The sequence below is a fragment of the Sander vitreus genome, unplaced genomic scaffold (assembly GCF_031162955.1).
Source record: "Sander vitreus isolate 19-12246 unplaced genomic scaffold, sanVit1 ctg536_0, whole genome shotgun sequence".
In the NCBI taxonomy this organism is placed as follows: Eukaryota; Metazoa; Chordata; class Actinopteri; order Perciformes; family Percidae; genus Sander; species Sander vitreus.
The window spans coordinates 17,182-30,442 of NW_027595635.1; the positions used below are offsets into that span (position 1 = coordinate 17,182).

The window sequence follows — 13,261 nt, forward strand, 5'->3', positions numbered from 1 at the left end:
TCAGTGTGTCAGCTTGTGTTTTTGTACAGAGACTGTGGGTTTGCTGTCACTGTGGGCCTCACAGCACAGTAGTACAGAGCAGAGTCTGTCACTGCAGCAGAGGAGATCTGAAGATCCATTTTGGTTTTATCCTCACTCACTGAAACAGACAGTTCAGAGTTTGTACTTTGAATTTTTTTTCCTGATTCCAGATGAGAGATGAGGAACTCTGGTGGCTTTCCTGAATATTGTCGATACCAGAAGAAATAATCAGCAGAACCTTTGGAGTATCTGCAGGACAGAGTAACAGAGCTGCCTTCTAAACTGTTCTCTTCTTTCTGGACTGGAGTGAGTTCTTCACAGCTGATACCTAAAGGAGGAGATAACTGTTATTTCATGTTGTACAATGATCAAAATTAACATTCAGACGTTATTGGAATAAACTTTTCATGCTGCATAGTCTAACATACCTGTTAGAATGGAAAGAAACATCAGAGAAAACACACAATGCTGCAGTGACAGCATGTTGAATAAAGGTAATGTTGATGGTTTGTTTATTGATCTCTGTTGAATATAGAAGTTCCTCTCTCTTCTATAGTTCAGTAACAGCTCAGCTCCTCCCTGAGTCTCTCCGTCTCCTCGTAGCTCTGTATTTTCACTTATCTTAGTTACTCTTCTAAGTTAAAGTGATTCTAGACTACATCATATTGTAGTTTAACAGTGTGTGACTCCCTCTGGTGGATGCTGTGGAGTATTGTGTTGTCTTTGCTCCAAAGGTTTTTGTACAGAGTTTTGGTGTTTCCTGTCACTGTGGGCCTCACAGCACAGTAGTACACAGCAGAGTCAGACACCTTAGCTGAGGAGATCTGCAGATCTATTTTGGTTTTATCCTCACTCACTGAAACAGACAGTCCAGATTTTGTTGCATTTTGCGTTCCCAAGTGATAGATGATGAATTCTGGTGGTTTTCCTGGATATTGTCGATACCAGAAGAAATAATCACTACCAGTTGCTTGTTTGGAGTATCTGTAGGACAGAGTAACAGAGCTGTCTTCAAAACTGTTCTCTTCTTTCTCTACTGGAGTGAGTTTTTCACAGCTGACACCTAAAGGAAGAGATAACTGTTATTTCATGTTGTATGAGACTCAATGAATTATTGCAATTTAGATGTTATTGGAATTAAACTTGTTCAAGCTGCATAATCTAACTTACCTGTGAGGATATAAAGCAACATCAGAAAAACCACACAATGCTGCAGTGACAGCATGTTGAATAAAGGTAATGTTGATGGTTTGTGTATTGATCTCTGTTGAATATAGAAGTTCCTCTCTCTTCTATAGTTCAGTAACAGCTCAGCTCCTCCCTGAATGTCTCTTTCTCTTCTTAGATCTGTATCTTCACCTCTCTGTTATGCTTCCTCCGGTTAACAGACTGGTGGCAATATGTTGTACCATTTCGTTGTTTATCCTTCTAAAACAAGAATTACATAACATTAGATGCCATGATTTAATGCTTGGATCACCTTTTCAGGGTTTACAATCACAAGAAGGATGAAGAAGTTGAAACAACATAATTTCATCACTAAATATCTTATCTAGTTTAATGTGACCTGATTCACAGAATTTTGGGAGAAAAATGTAAATCTTAATTCCAGGCTTAGTCATTTTAAAAAACACTTTATATGATTAAAAACCAGCGGCCACAATTACTGGACTTTAATTAAATGTTGAATTACCGATTGTCAGGAAAACGGAAATAATATCATCCAAAGACATGTAAACAGAGAATGAGGGGACCTAGGATTGAACCCTGTGGTACACCACAATAAATCAACCTTAAGAGAAAAACACAAACTTCTTCCATAAACATAAGAACAAAACTATGACCTGATTCTGTGATGCTAACCAGAGTTGAAATAGAGCTCTGTTGGATGTCAGGGGATTTACTGTTACAATCAGTTAGGAGGTATTGTTCATGAACATAATATAACATCTCATTATCATACTGTTGAAGAAAACACCTTTCCTTTCATATTTAGTGCTTAATTTTCTGTTATTGTCACCTCTACAAATAATCTACACAATATCATTACATAGTATTCAAAGTTTAACAGTGTGTGACTCCCTCTGGTGGATGTTGTGGAGTATTGTGTTGTCTTTGCTCCAAAGGTTTTTGTACAGAGTTTTGGTGTTTCCTGTCACTGTGGGCCGCAGAGCACAGTAGTACACAGCAGAGTCAGACAGCTTAGCTGAGGGGATGTTCATATGGATTTGTTTGCCCTCCACATTAATCTTCAGTCCAGGGATTATAATATTTCCTACTTCTCCTGAAGCAGAGTGGGAGATGATGAACTCTGGTGGTTTTCCTGGAAATTGTCGGTACCAGAAGAAATAATTACTAGTTGACAATTCCAAGTATCTGTAGGACAGAGTAACAGAGCTGTCTTCTAAACTGTTCTCTTCTTTCTGGACTGGAGTGAGTTCTTCAAAACTGACACCTAAAGGAGGAGATAACTGTTATTTCATGTTGTACAATGCTCAAATGATTCACATTCAGACATTATTGGAAAAGTGTTCACGCTTCATAATCTAACTTACCTGTTAGAATGGAAAGAAACATCAGAGAAAACACACAATGCTGCAGTGACAGCATGTTGAATAAAGGTAATGTTGATGGTTTGTGTATTGATCTCTGTTGAATATAGTTCAGTATCAGCTCAGCTCCTCCCTTAATGTCTCCGTCTCCTTGTAGCTCTGTATTGTCACTTCTCTCTGTTACACTCCTAAGATGCGATCCAGTCTGAACACGAGCTTTACAGCGTGTGACTCATGATTAAAACCTGTTACCTCACGATCAACCGTACCAGCCCATACGTCGTTTCCAAGCGCTCTACAAATGAGATTCTAGACTACTCATATTGAAGTTTAACAGTGTGTGACTCCCTCTGGTGGATGTTGAGGGTATTGTGTTGTCTTTGCTCCAAGGTTTTGTACAGAGTTTTGGTGTTTCCTGTCACTGTGGGCTTCACAGCACAGTAGTACACAGCAGAGTCAGGCACCTTAGCTGAGGAGATCTCCAGATCCATTTTGGTTTTATCCTCAGTCACTGAGACAGACAGTTCAGAGTTTGTACTTTGAATTTTTTTTCCGTTCCCAAGTGAAAGATGATGAATTCTGGTGGTTTTCCTGGATATTGTCGATACCAGTAAAACTCATCACTACCAGTTGCTTGTTTGGAGTATCTGTAGGACAGAGTAACAGAGCTGTCTTCTAAACTGTTCTCTTCTTTCTCGACTGGAGTGAGTTCTTCACAGCTGATACCTAAAGGAGGAGATAACTGTTATTTCATGTTGTACAATGAACAAATAATTCATATGCAGATATTTAGAAACATTTTCCTGTTGTATAATCTAACATACCTGTGAGGATGGAAAGAAACATCAGAGAAAACACACAATGCTGCAGTGACAGCATGTTGAATAAAGGTAATGTTGATGGTTTGTGTATTGATCTCTGTTGAATATAGAAGTTCCTCTCTCTTCTATAGTTCAGTAACAGCTCAGCTCCTCCCTGAATGTCTCTTTCTCCTCTTAGATCTGTATCTTCACCTCTTTGTTATGCTTCCTCCGGGTTAACAGACTGGTGGCAATATGTTGTACCATTTCGTTGTTTATCCTTCTAAAATAAGAATTACATAACATTAGATGCGATGATTTAATGCTTTGATCAACTTTTCAGGGTTTACAAACACAAGAAGGATGAAGAAGTTGAAACAACATAATTTCATCACTACATATTTTTTTTATTGTTTTTATTTAACCTTTATTTAACCAGGTAGGCCGTTGAGAACAACTTCTCATTTGCAACGGCGACCTGGCCAAGAGAAGCATAAGCGTGCAGGACAACATACAGTTTCACATTCAATACAGTACAAGAAAACAGAATAGAATAGGTTACATGAAGGCTGCATGAAGTTTAAAGAGTTAAGGAGGCATTACAAAGCCGGTGCAAAGTGAGGTCTAAGGAAGTCGATGGATATGCGAAAGTGATATGGTAATAACACGAATGATCATGAATAGACAGTCAAGTGCAAATTGTGGACTAGGTACTGAAGATATAACGCTATGTGTATGAAAAGACAGTCTATATGAATGCTGAAACGTGGTGAAGCGTCAGTTAGTGCAAATAACGGTCTAGGTAGTGATGTAGATCAGTAATAACACAATGTACATGAGTAAGCAGACTATATAAATGCTGAAGTGTAGTAAAAAGTCAGTATACAATTGGTGCATAATGTAGTCTAGATAATCACATTATGCACTATATATCTTAGTATAGCTTAATTTGACCAGAATCACAGAATTTTGTGAGGAAAATGTAATCTCAATTTTAGCCTTAGAAACACTTTATATGATAAAAAACAGCTGCCACAATTACTGGACTTTAATATAATGTTGAATTACAGATTGTCAGGAAAATGGAAATAATATTGTCCAAAGACAGGTAAACAGAGACTGAGGGAACCTAGGATTGAACCCTGTGGTACACCACAGTAATGCCCTGTTTACACAATGATGCTCATGGGTGAAAACGAAAAAATATTTTATTGGATGTTCCTTTCATTTATATGACGACGGTGTTTTTGGGGCTTAAAAACGCAAAAAAGTGAAACCACTCTCCAGAGGGGAAATCTTAAAAACGCTCCACCGTCGTGTTCCCGTCTAACGGGTCAAAACGCAAAAGTCTGAAGACAGCGGTGTGGAGAGAGACGAGGAAAAGGCATTTAGGTAGTCTGTTGTTACGGAGTAGGCTACAGAAATCATAGGCTCCTGTTATCTAAAAGATTTTCAATGTGATGGCTCAATATTTTTTAATGATTTCGACAATGTGGATAAGGTTGTTATAGTTTGATGACCATATGTAAGCTATTCATTTGAGCCAGAGTAGGATACAACGTTATGGATGAAGAGAAAGAGAGAGAGCGAGTGCCAGTGGCCAGGGGGTGGAGGAGGGTCTGCTTCAGCCTCCTCTGCCCACTGCCTCTCGCTCTCAAGCAGCAGCTGAAGGGCTGGAGACTCAGGATATTGGTAGTGCTCCCGTGGGGGCTATGCTGGGGCTTATCACGGTCGACTGTGCTGGTCATCATCAGACAAACGTGCAACTCCACCTCCTCGTCTGTCCAGACAAGCTTTTATTGTTGGCTTTGACATGTTTCGTTTAGCGCTACTAAGGAGAGAAGTAGAAGGAAGGTTCTACGTAGGCGGCCTTGCTGGTGTTGTGTAGCAGTGCCACCTAGCCGTCTGGCGTGCAAACTACATTGAATTTCACAGACTTTTGGGTCACCATATGCACGCAGATTTCCCCTGTAAAAATCTTGTCTAAACGCGGAATAAAAAGTAAGAATGCAACGCCACTTTTGTGTTTTCTCTTCAGATTGTTTCCGTCTAAACATAGCCTAAATCAGCCTTAAGAGAAAAATACAAACTTCTTTCATAAAGATAAGAACAAAACTATGGCCTGATTCTGTGATGCTAACCAGAGTTGAAATAGAGCTCTGTTAGATGTCAGGGGATTTGCTGTTACAATCAGTTATGAGGTATTGTTCATGAACATAATGTCACACCTATTAACACCTTCACATCACTGGTCCATCCTCTCTATCATCTGTTGAAGAACACTCAACAATTTGTAATTTTACCTGAAGTTTAACAGTGTGTGACTCCCTCTGGTGGATGTTGTAGAGTATTGTGTTGTCTTTGCTCCAAAGGTTTTTGTACAGAGTTTTGGTGTTTCCTGTCACTGTGGGCCTCACAGCACAGTAGTACACAGCAGAGTCAGACAGCTGGAGCTTCTGGATCTTCAGAGGAACTGATGTCTTGTTGATTTTAGCATAAAATCTTTCTTTGTGGAAATCTGGAGCATTTTCTGCTGTGTTCGAAAAACTTTTCAACATGTTGTACATTTTGACCAACCATGATGTATGAAGAGTGAAAATTGTAGTGGAGAGAGCAATTTCTTTAGAAAAATTTCAGAGAATCGTCCTGCAGCTCCCCCCTCTGTCCTCCCCTCTAACTCTCAACATTCTGTCTCATACACACTCATTGGAAAATCTGAAACGGTCTGAAAACTGGACGATACATAAACTGTGATTTGGTAGAAACCGTGTTTGATATCAGAATGCCCATTCAGCTCAATAAAGGTCAAAGTCTTGTCTTCAGTTTACACTTTTAATTATTTTTCTACATTAAAGTATGGCGATACAGTATGGCCCAAAAGACGGGTTGTTTTGAGCTATGGTAAGCGATTTATCGAAGATTTCCCATTAGGGTCAATGGGAAATTTTAACATTGTAGCCTAATGGACCACATGGTATGAAGAGGATTTAGTAGGTAAGTCAGTGTCCATTTATTTGTTGTCATGGTGTCTTGTGTTTGAACCATCATACAGTTGGTTTGTCATTGATGTGGATTTGCTGCTCATGTGAATCCTCCCACAGTGTTACATTAGCAGCTGTAACCACAGGGACTCTGATAAAACTGAAATAATCAGAATCCATCTGATATGAAGGTGTGGTTTGAATACCACTTCCCTCCTCTTTGAAGAGTAGTCAGTTATCTGTGTTCAGGTTTTTGTACAGCCTCTTCTACACTTTGTATCACTGTGTTGCTAGAACACAGTAGTAGAGACCTGTGTCTGCCAGGGTTAGTCTCTTTATGGTCAGTTCAGTTGTTGTCTCTGATGTTTTGGATTCATATCTTTGCTTATCTGGGATATATTCATCACTACTAGCTCCTCTTGCTCCTTTCCAGAGTATAAACTGAGGCGCCTGAAGGTCTGAATGATGTCTGTACCAGGGGAGTCTAATATTTTCTTCACTAGTCTCATAGTCACATCTGAGTGTAACAGAGTCTCCTTCTCTTTTACTGACTTTATCTTCTACAGGAGAGATTTTGTCTCCAGCTATTATTCCTGAAAAAAGTAGAGAAAATGAAGTCATTAGACTAACATTGTTCATGAGGCTGAGAGGAGAAAACAGTGGAAAATGTCAACTGTACATTGTTAATCTGGAAAGAAACAGCCCAAATGTTTTTTTGGAAGTTCATATAAATCTTTAGAAAATTATAAAAATCATGTTGTTCTTTGTATCTTACCAAAGAAAAGAGCAGCAAGAATAATCCACAGCCAATGTTCCATCTCTACAACAAGGTTTAAATCAACAGGAGAAACTAGCTGATGTTCAACATTCAGTCTGAGAATTGTTCTCTTCACAGCAGCACTTATTATTGACTGAATGGTTGAACACAGAGCAGAAGTAGTGCACCTCCTACTTGATAATGTTGACCTCTAGTGGAGGTACAAAGTTCAGTACAACAGTGTAGAAAAAAAGTCTTCCAGCAGCTTGTCAGTGTGTCAGCTTGTGTTTCTGTACAGAGACTGTGGGTTTGCTGTCACTGTGGGCCTCACAGCACAGTAGTACAGAGCAGAGTCTGTCACTGCAGCTGAGGAGATTTGAAGATCCATTTTGGTTTCATCCTCACACATTGAAACATGTCAGTCCAGAGATTTTGTATTTTTGCTTATTTCTCCTGATCCAGAGTGAGAGATGATGAACTCTGGTGGTTTTCCTGGATGTTGTCGATACCAGAAGAAATATTCACCACCAGCTGCTTGTTTGGAGTATCTATAGGACAGAGTAACAGAGCTGTCTTCTAAACTGTTCTCTTCTTTCTGGACTGGAGTGAGTTCTTCACAGCTGACACCTAAAGGAGGAGATAACTGTGTTGAAACAGAGTCAATACATGATTCACATTCAGATGTTATTGGAATAAACTTTTCATGCTTCATAATCTAACATACCTGTTAGAATGGAAAGGAACATCAGAGAAAACACACAATGCTGCAGTGACAGCATGTTGAATAAAGGTAATGTTGATGGTTTGTTTATTGATCTCTGTTGAATATAGAAGTTCCTCTCTCTTCTATAGTTCAGTAACAGCTCAGCTCCTCCCTGAGTCTCTCTGTCTCCTCGTAGCTCTGTATTTTCACTTCTCCTAGTTACACTTCTAATGTAAAGTGATTCTAGACTACATGATGAAAAATATTGAAGTTTAACAGTGTGTGACTCCCTCTGGTGGATGTTGTGGAGTATTGTGTTGTCTTCGCTCCAAAGGTTTTTGTACAGAGTTTTGGTGTTTCCTGTCACTGTGGGCCTCAGAGCACAGTAGTACACAGCAGAGTCAGACAGCTGAAGCTTCTGGATCTTCAGAGGAACTGATGTCTTGTTGATTGTAGCATCAAATCTTTCTTGCTCTTTAGAATCATCAGTTTTTTGTATCAGAGAAACGCTTCAGCATGCATCTTTGGGTAATCATTTGACTTCTTGTTTGTACCAGAACAAATAGGGATATGTGACACTTGTCTCAAATGTACAGCCAAGAGTAACTGTCTCTCCTTCAGTAGCAATGACATCTCCTGTTGGCTGGATCACTCTGTCTTCTCCTTTACACTCTGGGGAAGAAGAGAACATGCAGATGAAGAGATTAATTAATACATATGATTGATTAAAGGAGAACAATCAGTATGTTTAAATAGTTACCTAGCCAGAGAGTCAGAATCAGGATGTTAGTCAGCCAGTGTTTCATGTCTGCAGTGAGAGGTGAGGAGAGAGAGGAAGAGCATTGATACTCTGATGGATCTGGGCCTTAACATCATTGGTCCTTCCTCTTTATCATCTGTTGACGAAATCTCAACGATCTGTGATTGTCCTTAACAGTCTGTGACTCCCTCTGGTGGATGTTGTGGAGTATTGTGTTGTCTTTGCTCCAAAGGTTTTTGTACAGAGTTTTGGTGTTTCCTGTCACTGTGGGCCTCACAGCACAGTAGTACACAGCAGAGTCAGACACCTTAGCTGAGGAGATCTTCATATGGATTTGTTTGCCCTCCACATTAATCTTCAGTCCAGGGATTATAATATTTCCTACTTCTCCTGAAGCAGAGTGGGAAATGATGAACTCTGGTGGTTTTCCTGGAAATTGTCGGTACCAGAAGAAGTAATTACCAGTTGACAATTCCAAGTATCTGTAGGACAGAGTAACAGAGCAGTCTTCTAAACTGTTCTCTTCTTTCTGGACTGGAGTGAGTTCTTCACAGCTGATACCTAAAGGAAGAGATAACTGTTATTTCATGTTGTACAATGGTCAAATAATTCACATTCAGACATTATTGGAATATAACTTTTTCAAGCTGCATAGTCTAACATACCTGTGAGGATGTAAAGAAACATCAGAGAAAACACCCAATGCTGCAGTGACAGCATGTTGAATAAAGGTAATGTTGATGGTTTGTGTATTGATCTCTGTTGAATATAGAAGTTCCTCTCTCTTCTATAGTTCAGTAACAGCTCAGCTCCTCCCTGAATCTCTCCGTAAAGTCATTCTAGACTACATCATTAACAATATTGAAGATTAAAAGTGTGTGACTCCCTCTGGTGGATGTTGTGGAGTATTGTGTTGTCTTTGCTCCAAAGGTTTTTGTACAGAGTTTTGGTGTTTCCTGTCACTGTGGGCTGCAGAGCACAGTAGTACACAGCAGAGTCAGACACCTTAGCTGAGGAGATGTTCATATGGATTTGTTTGTTCTCCACTTTAATCTTCAGTCCAGGAATTACGTTATTGTTGATTCCTACTTCTCCTGAAGCAGAGTGGGAGATGATGAACTCTGGTGGTTTTCCTGGATATTGTCGGTACCAGTAGAAATAATTACCAGATGAGTATCTGTAGGACAGAGTAACAGAGCTGCCTTCTAAACTGTTCTCTTCTTTCTCAACTGGAGTGAGATCTTCACAGCTGATACCTAAAGGAAGAGATAACTCTGTTATTTCATGTTGTAAAAGACTTAATAAATGATTCACATTCAGATGTTATGAGAATAAAACTTTTCATGCTGCATAATCTAACATACCTGTTAAAATGGAAAGAACATCAGAGAAAACACACAATGCTGCAGTGACAGCATGTTGAATAAAGGTAATGTTGATGGTTTGTGTATTGATCTCTGTTGAATATAGAAGTTTCTCTCTCTTCTATAGTTCAGTAACAGCTCAGCTCCTCCCTGAGTCTGATTCTAGATTATAAATCATGAAAAATATTGAAGTTTACCACTGTGTGTGACTCCATCTGCTGGACATTTTGGCTGCGTCGGGTGCAAGATAGGGCCCTCATTTGGTGGATTAGAAGGAGGAACCTGATCATAGTGGCATGGCTCATTCACAGTAAACCTCATGTACATTAGATTTAATCATACCAGTTTTGGTAATTGAATAAGTTGTTTAACATGCCATTTTTAAATGTTCATTATACTTTTCTGTTATAATGAATTTACAATAAACCTGCACAAATAAACAGCAGCTAGTGCATTAACGAGTTTTGTTTTGTTTTTCAAATTAACGTTCAAACTATACCGTGAGACATTGTATATGTAGCAGGCTCACAGCTTGGGGGAAGTTAGTGTGACCAGATGAAAATTCGGGACAGTCCCGAAATCCAAGCAGTTGTCCGGAATCCCGAATCCTGCATTAATTGTCCTGAAAATTACAGCAAAATCTCAAGAGCAGACTATCGAATAGTTCTAAAAGTTAAAAACTGTTCATGGTGATTGAGTCGTCCCTGCAGCCAGCTCCCATCAGCTGCTCAATGGCTGCAACAGAACATAGGCCCTACGTAGGCGGCTAGGCACACATTTTGGTAACCACATTGCTATTTTTCATTCATTCATTGTTGAAATGGAGGCTCAGGCTGGTGTCCCGGGACCCAATGAACACATAGCTAAAAAACAAAAACGTCTCTGCAGGTACAAGGAGGACTGGGTAGGGAAATAACCCTGGATTACTGCAGTTTTACGGATGCAAACAAAGCGTTTTGCAATGTATGTAGGAAGGAGTTTGGTATTTCACACGGAGGGGGCGGGGTGGGGGGTGGGGGGACGTCAGACGTCATTACAATCACATTGTAATAGTGAGAAATGTATCATATTGTAGGTTATAAAGAAATGCAAAATGAACAGCGGTACTCTTAATTTCACACACCTATCTAAAAAAGCATGATTCCTTTGGCTAAGTTATACAAAAGTCTGCTATGACGTTAATGTTTTACATTAAATTGCAACAGAAAAGTAACTATTCTGGGGTGTTGTGTAGGTGGAGATGCCAGCACTCTCAATAACTAACTAACAATAAGTATTTGAGGCCCTCATAGTTAAATATTAACGCACAATAGCATAACGTTGAACTGTACTTTATTTAACTGGGAAAATAATACACATTAATAACTTTTTTCATTCTTCATAATCTAACATACCTGTTAGAATGGAAAGGAACATCAGAGAAAACACACAATGCTGCAGTGACAGCATGTTGAATAAAGGTAATGTTGATGGTTTGTGTATTGATCTCTGTTGAATATAGAAGTTCCTCTCTCTTCTATAGTTCAGTAACAGCTCAGCTCCTCCCTGAGTCTCTCTGTAAAGTCATTCTAGACTACATCATGAAAAATGTTGAAGTTTAACAGTGTGTGACTCCCTCTGGTGGATGTTGTGGAGTGTGTGTTGTCTTTGCTCCAAAGGTTTTTGTACAGAGTTTTGGTGTTTCCTGTCACTGTGGGCCTCACAGCACAGTAGTACACAGCAGAGTCAGACACCTTAGCTGAGGAGATCTGCAGATCTATTTTGGTTTTATCCTCAGTCACTGAAACAGACAGTCCAGATTTTGTTGCATTTTGCGTTCCCAAAGTGAAAGATGATGAACTCTGGTGGTTTTCCTGGATATTGTCGATACCAGTAAAACTCATCACTACCAGTTGCTTGCTTGGAGTATCTGTAGGACAGAGTAACAGAGCTGTCTTCTAAACTGTTCTCTTCTTTCTGGACTGGAGTGAGTTTTTCACAGCTGATACCTAAAGGAAGAGATAACTCTGTTATTTCATATAGAAACAGACTCAATAAATGATTCACATGCAGATGTTATTGGAATAAAACTTTTTCATGCTGCATAATCTAACATACCTGTTAGAATGGAAAGAAACATCAGAGAAAACACACAATGCTGCAGTGACAGCATGTTGAATAAAGGTAATGTTGATGGTTTGTGTATTGATCTCTGTTGAATATAGAAGTTCCTCTCTCTTCTATAGTTCAGTAACAGCTCAGCTCCTCCCTGAGTCTCTCCGTCTCCTCGTAGCTCTGTATTTTCACTTCTCTCTGTTACACTGTGTGTGACTCCCTCTGGTGGATTTTGTGGAGTATTGTGTTGTGTTTACTCCAAAGGTTTTTGTACATAGTTTTGGTGTTTCCTGTCACTGTGGGCTGCAGAGCACAGTAGTACACAGCAGAGTCAGACAGCTGAAGCTTCTGGATCTTCAGAGGAACTGATCTTAACTTGGAATTGTGTGTAGATGAAAATCTCTCCCTGAACTCGTCTGGTGTATTCCCTTCATCCCCTTGAATTCGCATCAGAATGAATTTGGGGCTGTTGTTTCCATCCTGTTTGTACCAGAAGAGATAATTAGTAGGTGAACTGCTGTTATATTGACAGCCAAAGTTTACTGCCTCTCCTTCAGTAGCTGTCACATCTCCTTTTGGTTGCAGCACGTTGTCCTTTACAGCTGACGATACATAAACTGTGATTTGGTAGAAACCGTGCTTGATATCAGAATGCCCATTCAGACCAATAAAGGTCAAAGTCTTGTCTTCGGTTTAGACTTTTAATTATTTTTATACATTAAAGTATGGCGATACAGTACGGCCCCAAAGAGGGGTCGTTTTGAGCTATGTTAAGAGATTTCCTGAATATTTCCCATTAAAGTCAATGGGGAAATTTTAACATTGTGGCCTAATGGCCCACAGGGTATGAAGAGGATTTAGTAGGTAAGTCAGTGTCCATTTATTTGTTGTCATGGTGTCTTGTGTTTGAACCATCATACAGTTGGTTTGTCATTGATGTGGATTTGCTGCTCATGTGAATCCTCCCACAGTGTTACATTAGCAGCTGTAACCACAGGGACTCTGATAAAACTGGAATAATCAGAATCCATCTGATATGAAGCTGTGGTTTGAATACCACTTCCCTCCTCTTTGAAGAGTAGTCAGTTATCTGTGTTCAGGTTTTTGTACAGCCTCTTCTACACTTTGTATCACTGTGTTTCTAGAGCACAGTAGTAGAGACCGTTGTCTGCCAGGGTTAGTCTCTTTATGGTCAGTTCAGTTGTTTTCTCTGTTGTTTTGGATTCATA

At 39.6% G+C, this 13,261-nt stretch overlaps 1 protein-coding gene across 1 annotated transcript; it reads right to left on the bottom strand.

The window, feature by feature from the left end:
- Positions 1–7,529: 7,529 nt before the first annotated feature.
- On the bottom strand, positions 7,530–11,542 carry LOC144514293 (uncharacterized). Its single transcript, XM_078245471.1, has 4 exons — positions 11,333–11,542; positions 9,580–9,830; positions 7,836–8,223; positions 7,530–7,738 (listed from the first exon to the last, which is right to left on the bottom strand). Exons 1-4 carry the CDS (start codon positions 11,385–11,387, stop codon positions 7,530–7,532), a joined length of 903 nt encoding a protein of 300 aa, XP_078101597.1. The 5' UTR covers positions 11,388–11,542.
- Between the last annotated feature and the right edge of the window lie 1,719 nt (positions 11,543–13,261).